Source organism: Silurus aristotelis (genome assembly GCF_946808225.1).
Source record: "Silurus aristotelis genome assembly, chromosome: 7".
In the NCBI taxonomy this organism is placed as follows: Eukaryota; Metazoa; Chordata; class Actinopteri; order Siluriformes; family Siluridae; genus Silurus; species Silurus aristotelis.
The window spans coordinates 16000789-16016625 of NC_139580.1; the positions used below are offsets into that span (position 1 = coordinate 16000789).

Here is a 15837-nt window from a genome sequence, read left to right on the forward strand (position 1 = left end):
ATTTTTTGTGTGCAGGGTGATAGCTGGATTCTTTTTTTTTGCACTCTGCAGAGAGAGAGAGAGAGAGAGAGAGAGAGAGAGAGAGAGAAAAGGAGTGAGGGGGAGAGATGGGGAGAGATGTCTGGCTGAAAGAAAAGGTAGTGAATTGAGCGCCAGTTCAGAAGGAGGCAATTACAAAGGAGCAGATGTGTGCTGTGTGGATGTTGAGGACCTCGGCACACCGATGATAGAAAGAGAGGCAGGCAGTGAGAGAGGCTTTGACATGGAGCAACAGGAGACCATAACTGAAGCAATAAAAACCATACAAACCAAAGCTGAGGGTAGGAGAGGAAAGGAGGCAGGGAGGGAGCAGTAGAGGGAGGAAAAGAAGGGTGTGTTCATGTATGCACCACCCTCTTCCATCACAGGAGTGATAGTGAGACCTTCTTCCTCTCCCTCGCTCGCTCGCTCGCTCGCTCTCTCTCTCTCTCTCTCTCTCTCTCTCTCTCTCTCTCTCTCTCTCTCTCTCTCTCTCTCTCTCTCTCTCTCTCTCTCTCTCTCTCTCTTACTTGTGCACACACACACGCGCACTATTGAAAAGTTAGAGCAAAGTCTCTCATCTCTGACAGGCTAGCAGCCACCCACTGCACGCTCCCCTGAGGGCACTGGACCCCCTACTCCCTCCCTCTCTCTCTCAGTCACTCGCTCACACTTTCACTCACTCCCTCACTCATACTCTTATTCATTCAATCAGTCCAAATCCTCAGCAGCTTCACTTGTCAGATAGAAGGTACAGGAATACAGGAATCAGTTACAGTCTCACCTCAGCCAGCATGTGGATTCTACTGTTTGGACTCACCTCTGGATTGGTGGCCTCATCTTGGGCAAACTCTGTTCAAGGTGAGAGAAATGCACTTCTTTTGTTTATTGATGGCAATGTATTTTGTCTTAAATATTATTTTTTTTATTAAACAGATGTATTTTTTGTATTTTTGGTTTATTTTTGTTTTTGGAGAAAGTGAATATTACTGCAATGTGCTTTTTTCTGTTATGAAGTGATTTCATTTAATGTGCATGCAAATGTGTGCGGTTGTAAGTACTGATGCGCGGATGCCGGCGAAGCAGCATGCGTTTCGTGTGGCAGACAGAGCAGACAAAGGAGCCGGCTGCCGGCTCTCCAGACAGACAGAAAGAGAGAGATAGGGAGAGACATAGACAGATGGAGAGAGAGAGAGAGAATGTGAGCTCGATAGAGTAAACTGGGCAGAGGCATAGACAGACTTGGTGAAAAGGTGTCTCTGATTTAAATACAAAGATCCAAATAATTTCAATCTATATCAAATCTTTTTTTTTCTATGTTAATGTAGTACATTAAAAATAATGCCTGGATCAGTGCGATTTAGTTTTTATAAAAAATTTTTAAAGCTTATTATCAGAACTGAGCCAAACAAAGGAAAATGATGAAGTGTGCTGCTATTCTTCTGCTATTCTTTAACTCATTGTTTCTAGATCTAGTCTCTTCTTAGCATGAAGGTGGGTTTAAACATGTCGGAACATCCCAGCTTAGAAAGCTGGTAGTGAAGCTGTATATATGTCTTTGATTTGGGAAGTGGCTTTTGTATCTAGTCTACCTCTGTAGGTGTGTTTATGGTGAGAGAGAAATGGGGAGACTCTTTGGATGATTGCCATTGAGCCACTACTGTGGTGCTGTAAATTTCTGGCACTGCCTAGCAAGAGAAACAGGAGGTGGTTTAGATTGGTGTTTGTAGGTTTTCGGGCTTTGTACTGTGTAAAGGTGAAAATGGAAAAGAGTGAGTGCAAAAGAGATGTAGCTGGAAAGTAACAAGCCAGCAGACAGATCACAACCTCCACGGTGAGCTGAGAAAATGAGATTTGCTGTGAGATTCCCCAAGGGTAAAGCACCCCACTGCTGACTATTCATCACACCCAGAGGCAGCCAGAGTGGCATGAAGCTAATATGACATTAACAGAGCCAACAGAGCCCAATACGGTCTTACAAATTTGTAACAGTTTATTGTCATAAGTCTAAAGAATATGGTTAGTACATTTATTGTTTCACATGACTTTATCCATATGAAACACAAATTCATTAAACATAGACACTTCGTAGATATGTGTGTTTTATTAGACACTATGATGTGGTTGATGTTATCTGTTTAGTTTTTTATATGTAAAGGCCTAGTGGACAGCTTACAAAACTCAAGAGCCAAGCCACAAGCTTTCCCTGGTGCTCTTGGGGACATGCCTGGTTTTGTCTGGCTTAAGAGTTGTACTTGACCTTGACTTGTATCTTTGGGAATATTTTTGTGTTTAGCTTAGGCATTTCATTGAAACAAGCATTTTGATAGCTTGGAAATGTTTTTTTTTCTTTTTTCTTTTCTTTTCTTTTCTTTTCTTTTTTTCTTTTTTTCTTTTTTTATTAATTTAGATTCAGTTCTGTGACTTGAACTAACGATGATCTGGTTGCAAACATCAAAAAAAGTAAATCATTTGACCCATTTCTTTTTTTTTTTTTAGCTTTCTGATTGCATTTAGTGCTTGTCATTGTCTGTTAAAGTCAGAAACTTGGGCTTAAACTTCGGGTTAATTGACGTTTGCTGTTTTGAAAGTCAAAATCCAACCAAATGCAGCCCCTCCCTTTGGCGTGGCCTCCAAAGTTAGACTCGAGCACAAACTTTCATACATTGCATTGAACATCCATAAATTACAAATATTACATATATAAACATATATTTCATTGTCATATATTGTATGATATATGGAAAATATGACATATAAAATATTTCAAAGCATGTCAGACTCAAAAATCATTTACCCCACCTCTTAAAATAGTATCATTCAACATACATAAATGTCATTTGCTCTGTTTCCTTTGTTTTTGGTTTTTTTTTCCAAATCTATAACATTAAAGGGGATTTCTTTAGTTTTGTTATCTTTCCATCTTCCTCCCACATACGATGCAACATGTCAGCATTGTCATTTTGGGGTTTGCAAAAAAAAAAAAAAAAAGATATTTTTCCACTTCATATACACAAATTTAATATACCTGTGCAGAGTATGTGTGCGTGTGCATGTGTGTGTTTACCTAAGAGGAATGTTCAGCTTTACTGAACTTCAGCAAGCACCATTGCAGTTACGCCAGACAACGTGCGTTTGAGTTCTAGTCACAGAAATGTGTGGCTCATTGAACACCCCTTTTGACAGTCACATTAAAATACACACACACACACACACACACACACGCACACACACACACACACACACACACACACACACAGTGACACATTTAAAGACCCTCGTGCTACCTGGAGTGTCCTGTTTCAAGGTGAAGAAGGCCATTTGGTGTCGACTGCAGCCTCACAAAGAGGACTTGTATTTGGCCAAGCGTCACCTGCTGCTTCCCAGCTTTTCCACGTGCTACTGATTTGGCTTCAAATCTTCTTTTAACTTTGATCAGGGACTAGCTGGCATTATTACAAGCATCATTACTAGCTTGTCTAGAAGTAGAAAATCAATTATACTGAATGTGTGACAGTAAACTTGAAAACATTTCTATACCGTTCTAGTTAAATTAGTGAACAGTAAAACCTCTTGAAATAAAATTAAAATCATATTTTAAATGATCCAGATAGCGGATGCTTCGCTAAGAGAGTAGAGAAAAAGCTAAATTGGTTTTAGATTTTTGTCCTATTTAACATCCCCCAAGCACCCTCCTCCCCAACCTCCACCCCTGTATCTCATAATGACTAAATTCTGTAAGGGTAAAGATGCTAAAAGTTTAACCCCTGACCTATTCACATTGCTTTATAACTCTTTTTTTAAACTATCCTTTTCTCTTTTCCTCACTCATTCTCTCTCCCTCTTCCAGACACTAATCTTGCTTTAAACTGATCTTAAACAGATGAAAAGACTCTCACATTTCAGCTGAACTGTATCTCCTGGACTGCTGTTAAACCTATTAATTACATTTTAAAGCCTTTCTGTGGGGTTCTTGCATCCTGCTCTCTTCTCCTCCTCTTACTTATTTTAACATACACTCAGCCCTTTGTGGGCTGAAGAAGCTGCGCTCCAAACCAAGCTCAACGCCGATCTCGAATGCGCTCCACATTCCACAGTATTAGAATACTTATTATTAATACTAGAATTCTTATTTAGAATTCTGTTTGCTTCTCTTTTTTTTTTGGTTTAAAAAAAGAGGTACTTTCCCAAAGCCAGTTTCCTTTAACAACAATAAAGGGGTAGAGAATGACAGGTGGGGTGTTGAGTGGTGTCCTTCAGTTGACTTTGACATGGCTGCAATTGATCTCTGATTTCACTGACTGACTACACTCAGGATTGTGGATGAATCGGTGTTAAAAGTAACTGTGACTGAACACAATGCACTGGGAAACTAACAGTATTTAAAGCATTGTGTTGGATTGATGTGAAGCTTGCTCAGTAGTCATAATTTTGAGAAATTCATATTTTCAAAAAGGCTACTGGTTGCTTTCACTTTAACAGCTCTCATTAAATGTGAGTGATACTTTTGGCAATAATTCACTTTTATCCAATTTATTTGACATTAACTAAAAACACATTTTCAAGTTCAATTCCCTCAAATAAAGTAACCCTAGTTTGGAAGGCACTCTTTCCAATGTGTAGAGTCAAGTAAAAATCATAAGATGTTAAGGCAGCATTTCATATCTTATATTTGCTTATCATTTTCTATGTTGTTGTTGCTGCTGCTGCTGCTGCTATTGCTGTTGCTTCGTGTGGTTTAATTGAAAACCCACAAGCCAAGCCAAAAATACAAACCCCACCTAGAGCAGCTGGAGGTTCTGGCAACCTTTCTATAGACAACATCACTCACGCTTTCTTTCTTTTCACATCATTTGTTTACTACCCAAATCCCTTAACTCCATTAAGAGACAATGGCTGCTTTCAAAATCAGCGCTTTTGAACTAGCAGGACTCAACATGCTAGTTGAGCTACAGTTTGACTACTAATTCTGCATGTAAATGGAGACACCTTGGCTATTATTTGTTTTGTCTCTCATAATACTCTATTAAATCTGTAAAGTGACTCTGTGGGCCCTGTAGCTGTGCGTTTTTTCCCGCAGGACAGTGTATTCAGTAGATGTGGGTGTGTGCCACTGCTGAAAACATGCCAGAGTAACCCAACCGTCATAACAGCCACACTCACGTCTCTTCCTCTTTGAGTTGCTGTTGTGTGTTCAAGCTATATTCTAAGCAATGAAAGTAAACTGTGTGGCTGTTGCAGTATTTTCATCTCTGACCACAAATGTAAACGAGATTGTTCATGCACATGCCAACTAAACGATAAGCTGAGATATTTCAAATGCTGACACAAGTTTGGAAAACAGAATCCCTAATGTAATGCATTTCAAATAAACAGAACCACAGAGTTCCCAGGTTGCCATCCAACTCCTTGCACTGAAAGAGTGTGCTGCTTTAGATCCATAAACATATGCATAGGCAACATATTGTACAAGGTTTCATATACAAAAAAAGTTATATATTAAACATGTAAATAAGTTTATTGGCAACATGTTCAATATATAATGTATACGTTTTTAATATGTTTTATACTGTCTGTTTCACCCAAAATGTCTTCTTCTAACTGTGAATAATTTATAAGAATAAATATATTTGTGCCTGTCCAGACTCCTAGCAGCATTAACAGCTTCATGATAATGAGAAGCTGAGAATGGAAGCAATATTGTTCAATTAAGAACATTTGCAGTGATTTCTGTAATAGGTATAATTCACTGAGCAATATAATGGTAACATACTAGACTCATTACTTTATTCAAATGCTTGCAAACTCATCGTAGCGTATTTCATCGTATTAAGAAATAATAATTGTTCTTTTTTTTTTTTTTCAGTTTATTTGTTGCATGGGTGTTGCATGGGATTCTGGTTGATGCAAAGAATAAATGTATCAAAATCTGCTTCTTAAGTGAACATTTTCTGTCCCCATCATTGGTTGCTATAGATGAGGTTAATATTACCTGTGACCAGTGTTTCTACTCATATAGGCCATGCAGAAATGAATCACCTACACAAATAATTTCTGAATATAAAGTAAATATTAATGTATGTTTGGAACTCACTGAAGTCATTGTCACCAGCTCAGAACAGCACCACTGAATTTATTTAATATTTAGTCAGTAAATGGTATAAGCAAGTGGATAATTAAGAACTAAAATAAAAGTATAATTAATTGTCATCTATTAGATAATAATGCTAATAAGCAACATTAAAATGTAAATGTAAAATAGTACTGGGAGCCAGTAAATCACACTGAAAATTATCCAGTATATTTATTTAGCCCTTGAACTTTACAGCATAATAAAAAAACATGTAATGGAACCATTACACAAATCAAATTCAAGTGCAAAAATCCTATAGCTGTCTGTTTCTCTAAATGCATACATGTTGTTTGTGAATGCCACCATGGTAACGGTATCAACAGCTTGCTGATGAAAAGAGTACAAAACAAGCAGGATGTGAAAATGCACTTAATGCAGAAACAGAGAAGTAGCCTGTGAGTGAACTGTGTAACACTAAAGTCTCTTAAAATTGATTTGTGCTTTCCTTGTTGCTATGGTGACTGGAAGCTGAGAAGTTTGGTGTGTCTTTATAATTATAGCTAATTTTGAGACATGGTTTATCTCGAAATATCTTGGTATGTAACTTGAGAAATATGATGTTGACGAATAAAAATAAATATATGTTAGCATTTTAAACCTGGGTTTAATGACAGTAAATATTTAAATAATCTTGCAGTGATTAATATTCTAATATAGACTAAAATTACTACATAAGAAGAAGAAGAAGAAGAAGAAGAAGAAGAAGTAGAAGAAGACTGCTCATATATTTGCTGGTCAGAAGGTTCTTTAAACACTACAACTAATGACGCAGTGTGTGGCCATAGTGACCAAGCCACACAGATCTCTCAAAAATGGAAATTTGACATCCATATTCATGTTCCCCCTCCCACGGGGAATATGGGAGTAAAATGAGTTTTGAATTCTGTACCCAATGTTGTTTTCTACCTCCAGTTCTCATTGCTGTTCTGATGAAACTTCCTTGTTTGCTTTGTGTCTGACAGCATCTGCATATCTGTCTCTGTCTTTCAACATTTATCATTTTAAAACAGAATTTAATCTATACTGCATTTCATTGAGAATAATTCAGTGTAAATATTGCAATGTGTCCCAAGTAAAGCCATTGGAGCTGCTATAGTGACTCTGGCTCCGGGTTCTGGGAAACAATTCACAGTTTTTCTTTGCTCAAATACAGCTTTACTCAGCTCATGAGGGGTGTGATAATTAAGCATTGAGTTGAAGTCAAGGTTGTTACTTTGGGGGGAAATAACAAAGATATTCGGTGTAAAGATTCAGAGAAAAAAGCAGTGATTCACACGGACACAGTTCTTAGCAACTAAATTGTCAACCCTGATTTAATCTGTATGGTGTTGTACAAATTCTTCAGGGGGTTGATTGTGGCTGGAAATATGTGTGTGTGTGTGTGTGTGTGTGTGTGTGTGTGTGTGTGTGTGTGTGTGTGTGTGTGTGTGTGTGTGTGTGTGTGTGTGTGTTGGGTGGGTGGGGGCTGGGGGGATGGGGGCGTGGACGTGATCATAATTAGAAATGCACCAGAAGATTTCTCCCTGTATCCTGCAAACTGTAAAACTTTAAAAATGAACATTGCAATGTTATCACCTTCCAGCTTTTGCTTTAATAAATACTTTTCAGCTTGACTTGTTATATTTATAATAATTCCTGCATATCTCTCTCTCTCTCTCTCTCTCTCTCTCTCTCTCTCTCTCTCTCTCTCTCTCTCCCCTCAGAAGTGACATTACGAGGCTGCAGTTATGTGGGAGTATTCCATATTCAAGGCTTGGTTCGATACACTTTGAAATTTGATGAAGCCAAGGAACTATGTGAAGCGCTGGGAACAACTTTGGCCAGTGTGGAGCAGTTGACTGCTGCCTATAACGAGGGTTATGAGAGCTGCAGGTGAATGTTCTAGCTATCATTCTGTAGCTTGTGCTCAGAGGGCGTTAGCTGACGTAATGAGAAAAGTTGAAATACATAAAAACATGTGTTGAGATGATTTTATAGGCTCCTGAGAGGTCAAAGCCAGACACTGTCAATCAGTATAACAATAGAAATACATGCCAATCACAGGCATGGTAGCTTGTTTGTATATAATTGAGTTCCTTCAAACATAATCATATAATTTCACATGAGACACAGTTTGAACAGATGCACTGAGTTACTTCTTGTGTCATAGAGGAAACATGTGTTAGACTTTTCACTCCAGAGTTGATAAAAAAAAATGGCATTGAATTTCAGTAGCACAGGTTGAACTACATAATGGTCATGGAAAAAAGTGGATAGCAATAGTCCCCAGTATGTCCTCCCCCTTCTCTATTCTATTCTGTTTTACCTTTTTTTATTTAATGGGCACTTACTACATCTCAGAAAAAGTAGCATTATGTTCCAAGACAACTAAACTTAAATGCAACAGTGTTATTTAAAAGAACATCTAATGTAACATGCTCTAGATGCAGATGAGTAATGAAACTGCACTGGAATTTGTGAACAGGTATGGCTGGGTCAGCAATGGAAACGCCGCCATTCCACGCCAGGAGCCAAACAGCGTGTGTGCATTGAACCAGACCGGCGTCATCTCTATTGCACCTACAAATCTCACCTATGATGCCTACTGCTATAATAAGTCAGGTAGTTATTATAGATAAACCAATTCTGTGTGTTTGGAATGCTATTATCAAATAGAATTAAATTGTGAAAATTAAATATTTACACCTACATCAACCCTGTAAGAGTTGTAAGATTTATCTGGAGTAATGCATATATAACTGTAATTATTCCCATGCAGCATGAGGGTAGTATTGAGGGTAGTATTGTGGGTAGTATTCAGTTTGAGTCATTCTGATTGTTGCTTGACTGAGTACAGAATAATGGCAAATAGGACATGTAGCACATTTTATTAATTTGTATCTATCTATCTATCTATCTATCTATCTATCTATCTATCTATCTATCTATCTATCTATCTATCTATCTATCTATCTATCTATCTATCTATCTATCTATCTATCTATCTATCATCTATTTATACAAAATGCAACTTTGCCTTTCAAAACAGATCTGTTGGTTGGAAACTGCGAAAATGAAATAAAATATCTGCAGAATGGACCTCGGTCTGCTGGTGAGGACATATGCACAATGACACAATAGTGTATGCACATTCAAGCTAAGAATTATGTTTTGGCTGATTATGTCTATAACATGCACACACAAACACACACTGTCACATAGTTAAAAGCAATATAAGGCTAGGATTCTAGGACTTAAATTATATGTTTCTGTCAAAATTACTCCATATATGTTTATATAATTGTTTTCCAGTGTAAGCATCAGAAAAAATTTTTTAAACATCATCTATGCAAGTTGTTCTGATTCATATGCCTAATATCATACAAGGCTGCGAGAATGGTCCTGCATGACAATATATTCTAAACAAATCTGAAATAGTTTTTTGTACTACAATGAATAAAGTTCCAAAAACATACAAAAAAATAAAATAAAAACTGTTTTGTCCTGTACATTTAATCACTCTATCCCTGTTTCAGAGAACAATGAAAGCCAAGATTTAAACCATGCCATGAGTCCAACTAGCCCCTCTATTTCAGTGACTTCAGTGGAGATACAGACCGATAGCACAGTTAAAGATGTAACTGAACCAACTCACAGCATAGAGAAGACAGATTTCTCTCCAATCAACAATCAATATACGCAAGATGTATCTAGCACACAGCCTTCCATCACGAATACTGAAAGAGAAGAGGAAGGTCTGATGACTAGCACTGGAAGTTATATTAAAAATGAAAATGCTGCAGATCAGTCTAACATGTCCATAGTCCAAGACGCTAATGGGTCAGGAATGGGAGAGACAACAAACATCACTCCAAATGATTCTAACAATGAAGACACAAGACTAGAGGGTCATGATACAACTGTTGAAGACGGTTTCAAGACTCAAACTGGTAAGGAACAAGAGAGAAAAATATTTTTCTAGCATAAAACTTGCCATAATATTGGTCCTTGTCTGCATTGTAACAGTCAGAAGGTAAAGCTGTATTAGGTTTTCCATCACAGGTAAGCTGGGGTGTCATGGAGAACCAGAGGGGACAGTGCAATGTTTTTTGAGTCACAAACAAGTCCTCCTGTGCTCTGAAAAATCTTCCCACAAATTTGCTCCACCACCTCGGGGTGGAGACAACATTCCCCGAGCCTTGGCCCTTGTCTCAAGAGGGCGTCTACTTCCTTGTTTATGCCCTCAAGAAAACCAGCTTCCCCTGGGCCCACAGGAGGACCTGGGACATGCCAGCTTGTACAGAAGGCAAGATCGCAGACCCCCTGGTGGTTGATGTAGGAAACCACCAATGTGTTGGTTGTATGGACCAACACATGGTGGTCCTTGAGGTCTGGAAGGAAATGCTTCAATGCTGAAAGCATGGCCAACATCTCTAGGCAATTGATATGCCATGTCTGATAGGGCCTTACCCAGAGACCTTGAGCAAAGTGGCCACTTATGACCGCTTCCCAGCCTGTGAGGGACGCACCTGTTGTAAGCATTATGCGTTGCCCTTAAGCACAGAAAGTGGCATGGGTTAACGGGGAATCTTCGGCCGAAGATTTTTTATTGAAAATGATGGTCCTCAGATAAGTTGCTATAAAGGGAGATTTTGGGACTGAAGAGGCAGGCCGAATAAGTATTAACCAAGGACCTGGACACCTTGGTGTAGACCCCGGAGTAGAGGTGGTGATGCGGGTTGCAGAAAGCGCTTGTCAAGTTTGCTGGACAGGTGACCTTTCTGCTGATCAGCCAGCCACTCGATGTCAAGTTTGGGCATGGCACAAGTCACCACCTCCAATAGCTCCTAAAAGAGGACTGGCTGAGGGATTATATCTGGTGGCTCGGCAAAATATATCTTTTCCCCCTCCTCAGCGGAGGAGAGGCAGAGATGCCACGCAAAAGGGAAGAAACCTCCAAATGGCATGCTTCTGAACCTTTTGACAGAACGCTGGACCCAGCAGGTGAGGAAGAAGAAAGGGCCTGTTCCTCTCCAAACCCTCTGCTAGGTCCATCTGCAAACCCCAGGTCCTTGAGCACCACTTCGCCTTAGCGAGAGTGGGTCCAGAGCACCGAGGAGCGAGGGCACCCTCTTCAAAAAGTGCTCTCCAAGAACGGAGCCTTCGCAACGACATGCGAGTGCAATCTGCACAATCGGCTTCCTCGAGAACCGACCTAGCATGCTCCATTCCCAGACAAGCAACACATAGGCTGTGCATATCCCTCCCCTGTACTAAATTGGGGGAAAGGAGTAACACACGGAGTGCTTTGACTTTTACTTACCTTTTTTTCTTATTTTTATTTTGTTCTTATTTTTTTCTTAAGACAAACACACACACAGAGCGCTTTCTAAACAAACAGAAGCCAGCGCCAATTTTACTCCATGTGCTTTTTATAGCTTCCTGGTTGTGACATCATTCCCCATGATAACACACGTGATTCAGAGCGTAGACAACGTAAAAGCGTTGAGTTCCTGAAGGGGAACAACTATTTATAGCTGTTATGTTTCAAAAGATAACAATTCTTTATTTCTCACATATACATTGCGGCACATTGAAATGCAAAAAATGCACATGTCCAAGCTTGGTAAAAAGTTGGGATCAAAAAGTTGGCCACCTCTGTAGCAGAGAAGATTAAGAGCCTTGCTTAAAGGTACAAGATCGGCAGCTTGGGGCTGCTTATCCTGACCCTTTTGACTAGTAATGCAGAACCTGAACCAATAAGCCCCTTATATTTTACAATATATTTGTTAGAATCTACAATAGATGTTTCATATATCCAGACAAGTATTTACAAATATTATGTTTTAGGATCCTCTTAAATGTACCGAATGTAGAAACTTTGACAGGCCTTTATTTGTTTATTTGTTTTTTCAAAAAGCAGTCAAAGTCAAAGGGTTACCCCACAACAGGACGACCATGACTAACTAAAATTCATTGCAACAAACCATTTAGTGTAATAATAAATTGCCACAATAGCTTAACTTTTTAAGGAGAAGGGTTTGCAAGAGTAGCAGATCAACAGTTTAGTATCTTTTAACATTAAACAAGACCAGTGCTTTCATTCTCATTCTGCAGTCATTCTGATAATTGTTATATTTACATGCTGCATTATAAAATGTCAGTTTTTTTCAGGTTGCTATGCATAAAAAGAAACAAAAGCATTCCTTACAACAAAGTTCATAACAGATACATTAGTTTCAATCTTTATTAAATCAGTAATCTTTATTATTGTATACATTATGGTTTGTTGCTTCTGTTATAGTACTTTTTTAAGTGTAAAGCCCCCTCTGCTGTTAGAGTTCAACTTTCTCATTCTGTAACAGGTGTCTGTTCACATTCAACAAAGGTTGCTGCTTACTCAAACGCGCCCCCTTCTGTTCAGTGACACTATTGCAAAAGAGTTTTCTTTTGAATCAATGTGCTATGTAACTACTGTAAGTTATTAATTCGTATATGCAACTGTATATAATTACATGCTTATACTCTTAGGTATTAATGCTTCTATTAATCTCCTTGAATGTTTATTACACTTCAATTGGGGGTTAAGCTGTCAGATTGTAGTGGTAGCGCAAGGTAGTACAGTATACCCACTAGGAAGTAACATTTACTCAGAGTGTTATGTTAATCTGTATAACAAAGCATTTTATTCTATATAAAAAAAACACACTTTAATACAATAAAAATTTATTTTGCATATTACTTTGAAAGAGGAGACCACTGTGGGTGAGCCACTAAATGAAGATCAAACTGAACATTCGAGAGGGCGGATGGGACCAGGCCAGTCTACACCACCTGAAGAGCAGAACGACAGTAAAAGTGGTAAAGGTTCACACACTCACACACACTCATATACCTAGTTAAAAAAATATTTAATCCTTAAAGACTTTATAAGCACACGTGAGATGTAGTCAATCCATGATCCTTAGCATTTTAGCTGCTGCGATCAGGCAAGTCATTAAAGTGTTAATTATTATTAGTCATGAAACACTATTGCTAAAATATCCTATTTTCACCAAGCATTTTAGATATTGTTGAACTCACAAATCTGATTGGCTGCTGAGGAAATGACTGTATATTACGTCATGAGAAAAAGCTTGTTTTGTGGCTGATACAACATTAAGTGCACCTTTAAATTGATCTCAGCATGAAGTATCATCTTGAATTAATATAAAATATGTAAAGGTTTTTTGTGTAGAACTGCATCATAGCAGCCCACCATTAACTGTTCCCTTTAAAAGAATCATATTTAAATTGTATTTCTTACTTTCGAATTGATATAAACTGATGTAAAAAAAATTTTTTATTTTCTCTGCAGATTGGTTGGTCATCCTGCTTGTCGTTTTGGTCGTTGTTTTGCTTGTTCTTGTAGCAATTGCTGTGGCAACAAGTAACAGGTAAACTTTACTGATGGTTCTGTTTGCCTTTTTACACAAATGCAAATGTTTTTGATATAATGCAGTGAACAGTGGAGCAGATGCCCTTATAGCAACAGCAATAAACTATTTGAAGATTCGTACTGGTCTGCATTTTTTAGCACAAGTAATTGAATATATAGCCCCATAGTATTAAATAAAACTAAGAACACCAGGGTATTAAATATGGACACTAGTTGGCCTCCAAAATGATATGCTCCAAAATTTCTGATGTGTGTTTGGTGTATTGGCATAGGTGGTGTGGGAGGAGACGGACACTTATAATCACCACTAAGAGCAGCAACGAGGGCAACGGTACAGCAGCATCAACGGCAACCCCAGAGGCTCAAGAGAGAGAGCAGGAGATGGTGACACTCATGAACAAAGAGAAGATCCAGGAGAACGGCAACACAGAGGAGTTCACTGTGATCGTTCTGGAGGAGTCACCAGAGAAAAACACGCAGGCATGAAAGACAGAATTGAGATAGGGTGAGGATGAGGGGTAGAAGAGTTGGGGAAGTTTGAGAGAGAGAGTGGTGGGTCATGACTTAAGTCTTGACCACACAGAGAGAAGCTGTAAGGCACTATGGGAACCAGACAGATATTCAGATCCTGTTGGGTGACATAAAGTGTAACATCTGTAAGAGAATTCTTGTTATTGTTTTTGTCTTTTTATATAAAAAAAATACCCTGATGGTAAGGAATCTTCGATAATTGTCATGCGGCTTCAAAACAAGCATCACAACAAAGTGTTATATTTTAGACAAAGGGGGAAAAAATAAGATTTTTCTGCATGCCATGGAGACATCCTAAATTTAAACTTTTCTAGTTTCATTTTGATTTTCACAGCGAGAAAACCTGCCGTTTAATATAGAACAAATGACAATATCACTTTGCACTGATTTCAGCTTTCCCTTCTGGAAAAAAAAAGCTTCTCAGCCTCACAGATTCTACACTACAATACATAATATTAAGGGTGAAATAAGGCTGGCAGAAAACCAAATTTTTCTATCTTAATAAAATTGTTACATAGAAATTGTACTGCTTACCAGGTCATGTCTCCCAACTTCCCCATCCCGAGCCTGTTTACTGCTAAAGCTTCTTACCACAATTCAGACGCATTTATCATCTCCTAGTGCTAGTAATTAGATGTACAAGTGGAATAGCTTCAAGCTTATCTAAAAACCTTTTCACAGTGATAATAAATATTTATTTAAAAAGGATTTGTGGAAAAAAAGTTCAACTTTTTTAGAATTTTGTGTTGTGCTGTGTGGTTATGGCAGATAATAGGTTTGTAATGAGGAAGACACAGAAAGCTGTTATAATAAGGATCAATAAAGTCCATGCACAAAGCCATCATAGTGCTACAATTTTCTCTTTAGAGGATTTGACATTAAAGTGGACGAACAAATAAAGAGAAATACTGAGGCAGAGATGCAGATACATTTTTAAAAAAATCTTTTTTAAAATGTATTTTTTTTTACTTTCTTTTTGGCCGTGTGCAAATTTGAAATTTTTTTCCCTGGAAAATGAGATTTGTGTTTTTTGTTTGTTTGTTGGTTGATTGCATTTTTTTCCATTTAACTTATCCTTTTTGTATATACCACTATGCTTGTTTATTACTGTGTTCAACATGAGATTCGAATAGTCAGACTGCTATATCCATGTCTATTGTCAGTGTAAGTAAAAATCAATTTGCACCCTTACTGATGATGTAATACAACACATTAACTTGATACCGGTGTTTTAATATTTTTGATCTCCAAAAGTCTATCAAAGAACATGGAACCAGAAAAGCTATTAAAAAAATAATATATCATTACTCTTTAGCTGTTTATGTATATGCAATTTACATATATTTTCTCTCATGACACTTAGGCTATAATAAGCCAGTAATACAGTGTACCCACATCACCAGTGATGCAGTTATTTATTTTAAAATGGAAAAAAAGCTTAAATGATGTCTCTTAATGTTCATACTTTGCACCTTACATTGCCTCCAAAAGCTTGAAACATATGTATATATAGGCATACAGTACATAAGCTTCCTCCTTATACATACATTTCAGTTTCATATTTCTGCTTTTTTCTCTTTCTTTAATGATGGCATCTACTCTTGAACGTGTGTTGTTTAAGAAAGATTAGCATATGCAGTAGTGGTAGGAGTGTGTACATTGATCAAATAACAAATGATTGTTCATGAAAAAAAATAATATTGTGAAGTCCGGGATTGAATAAAACTGTATAGATGTG

General features: G+C 37.9%; 1 protein-coding gene across 1 annotated transcript; it reads left to right on the plus strand.

Annotated features, from left to right (window-relative positions):
* Positions 1-503: 503 nt before the first annotated feature.
* On the plus strand, positions 504-15837 carry cd44b (CD44 molecule (IN blood group) b). Its single transcript, XM_083547579.1, has 8 exons — positions 504-879; positions 7855-8023; positions 8616-8752; positions 9180-9242; positions 9667-10080; positions 12881-12991; positions 13488-13566; positions 13841-15837. The coding sequence occupies exons 1-8, from the start codon at positions 813-815 to the stop codon at positions 14052-14054; spliced, it is 1254 nt and encodes a 417-aa protein (XP_083403705.1). The 5' UTR covers positions 504-812; the 3' UTR covers positions 14055-15837.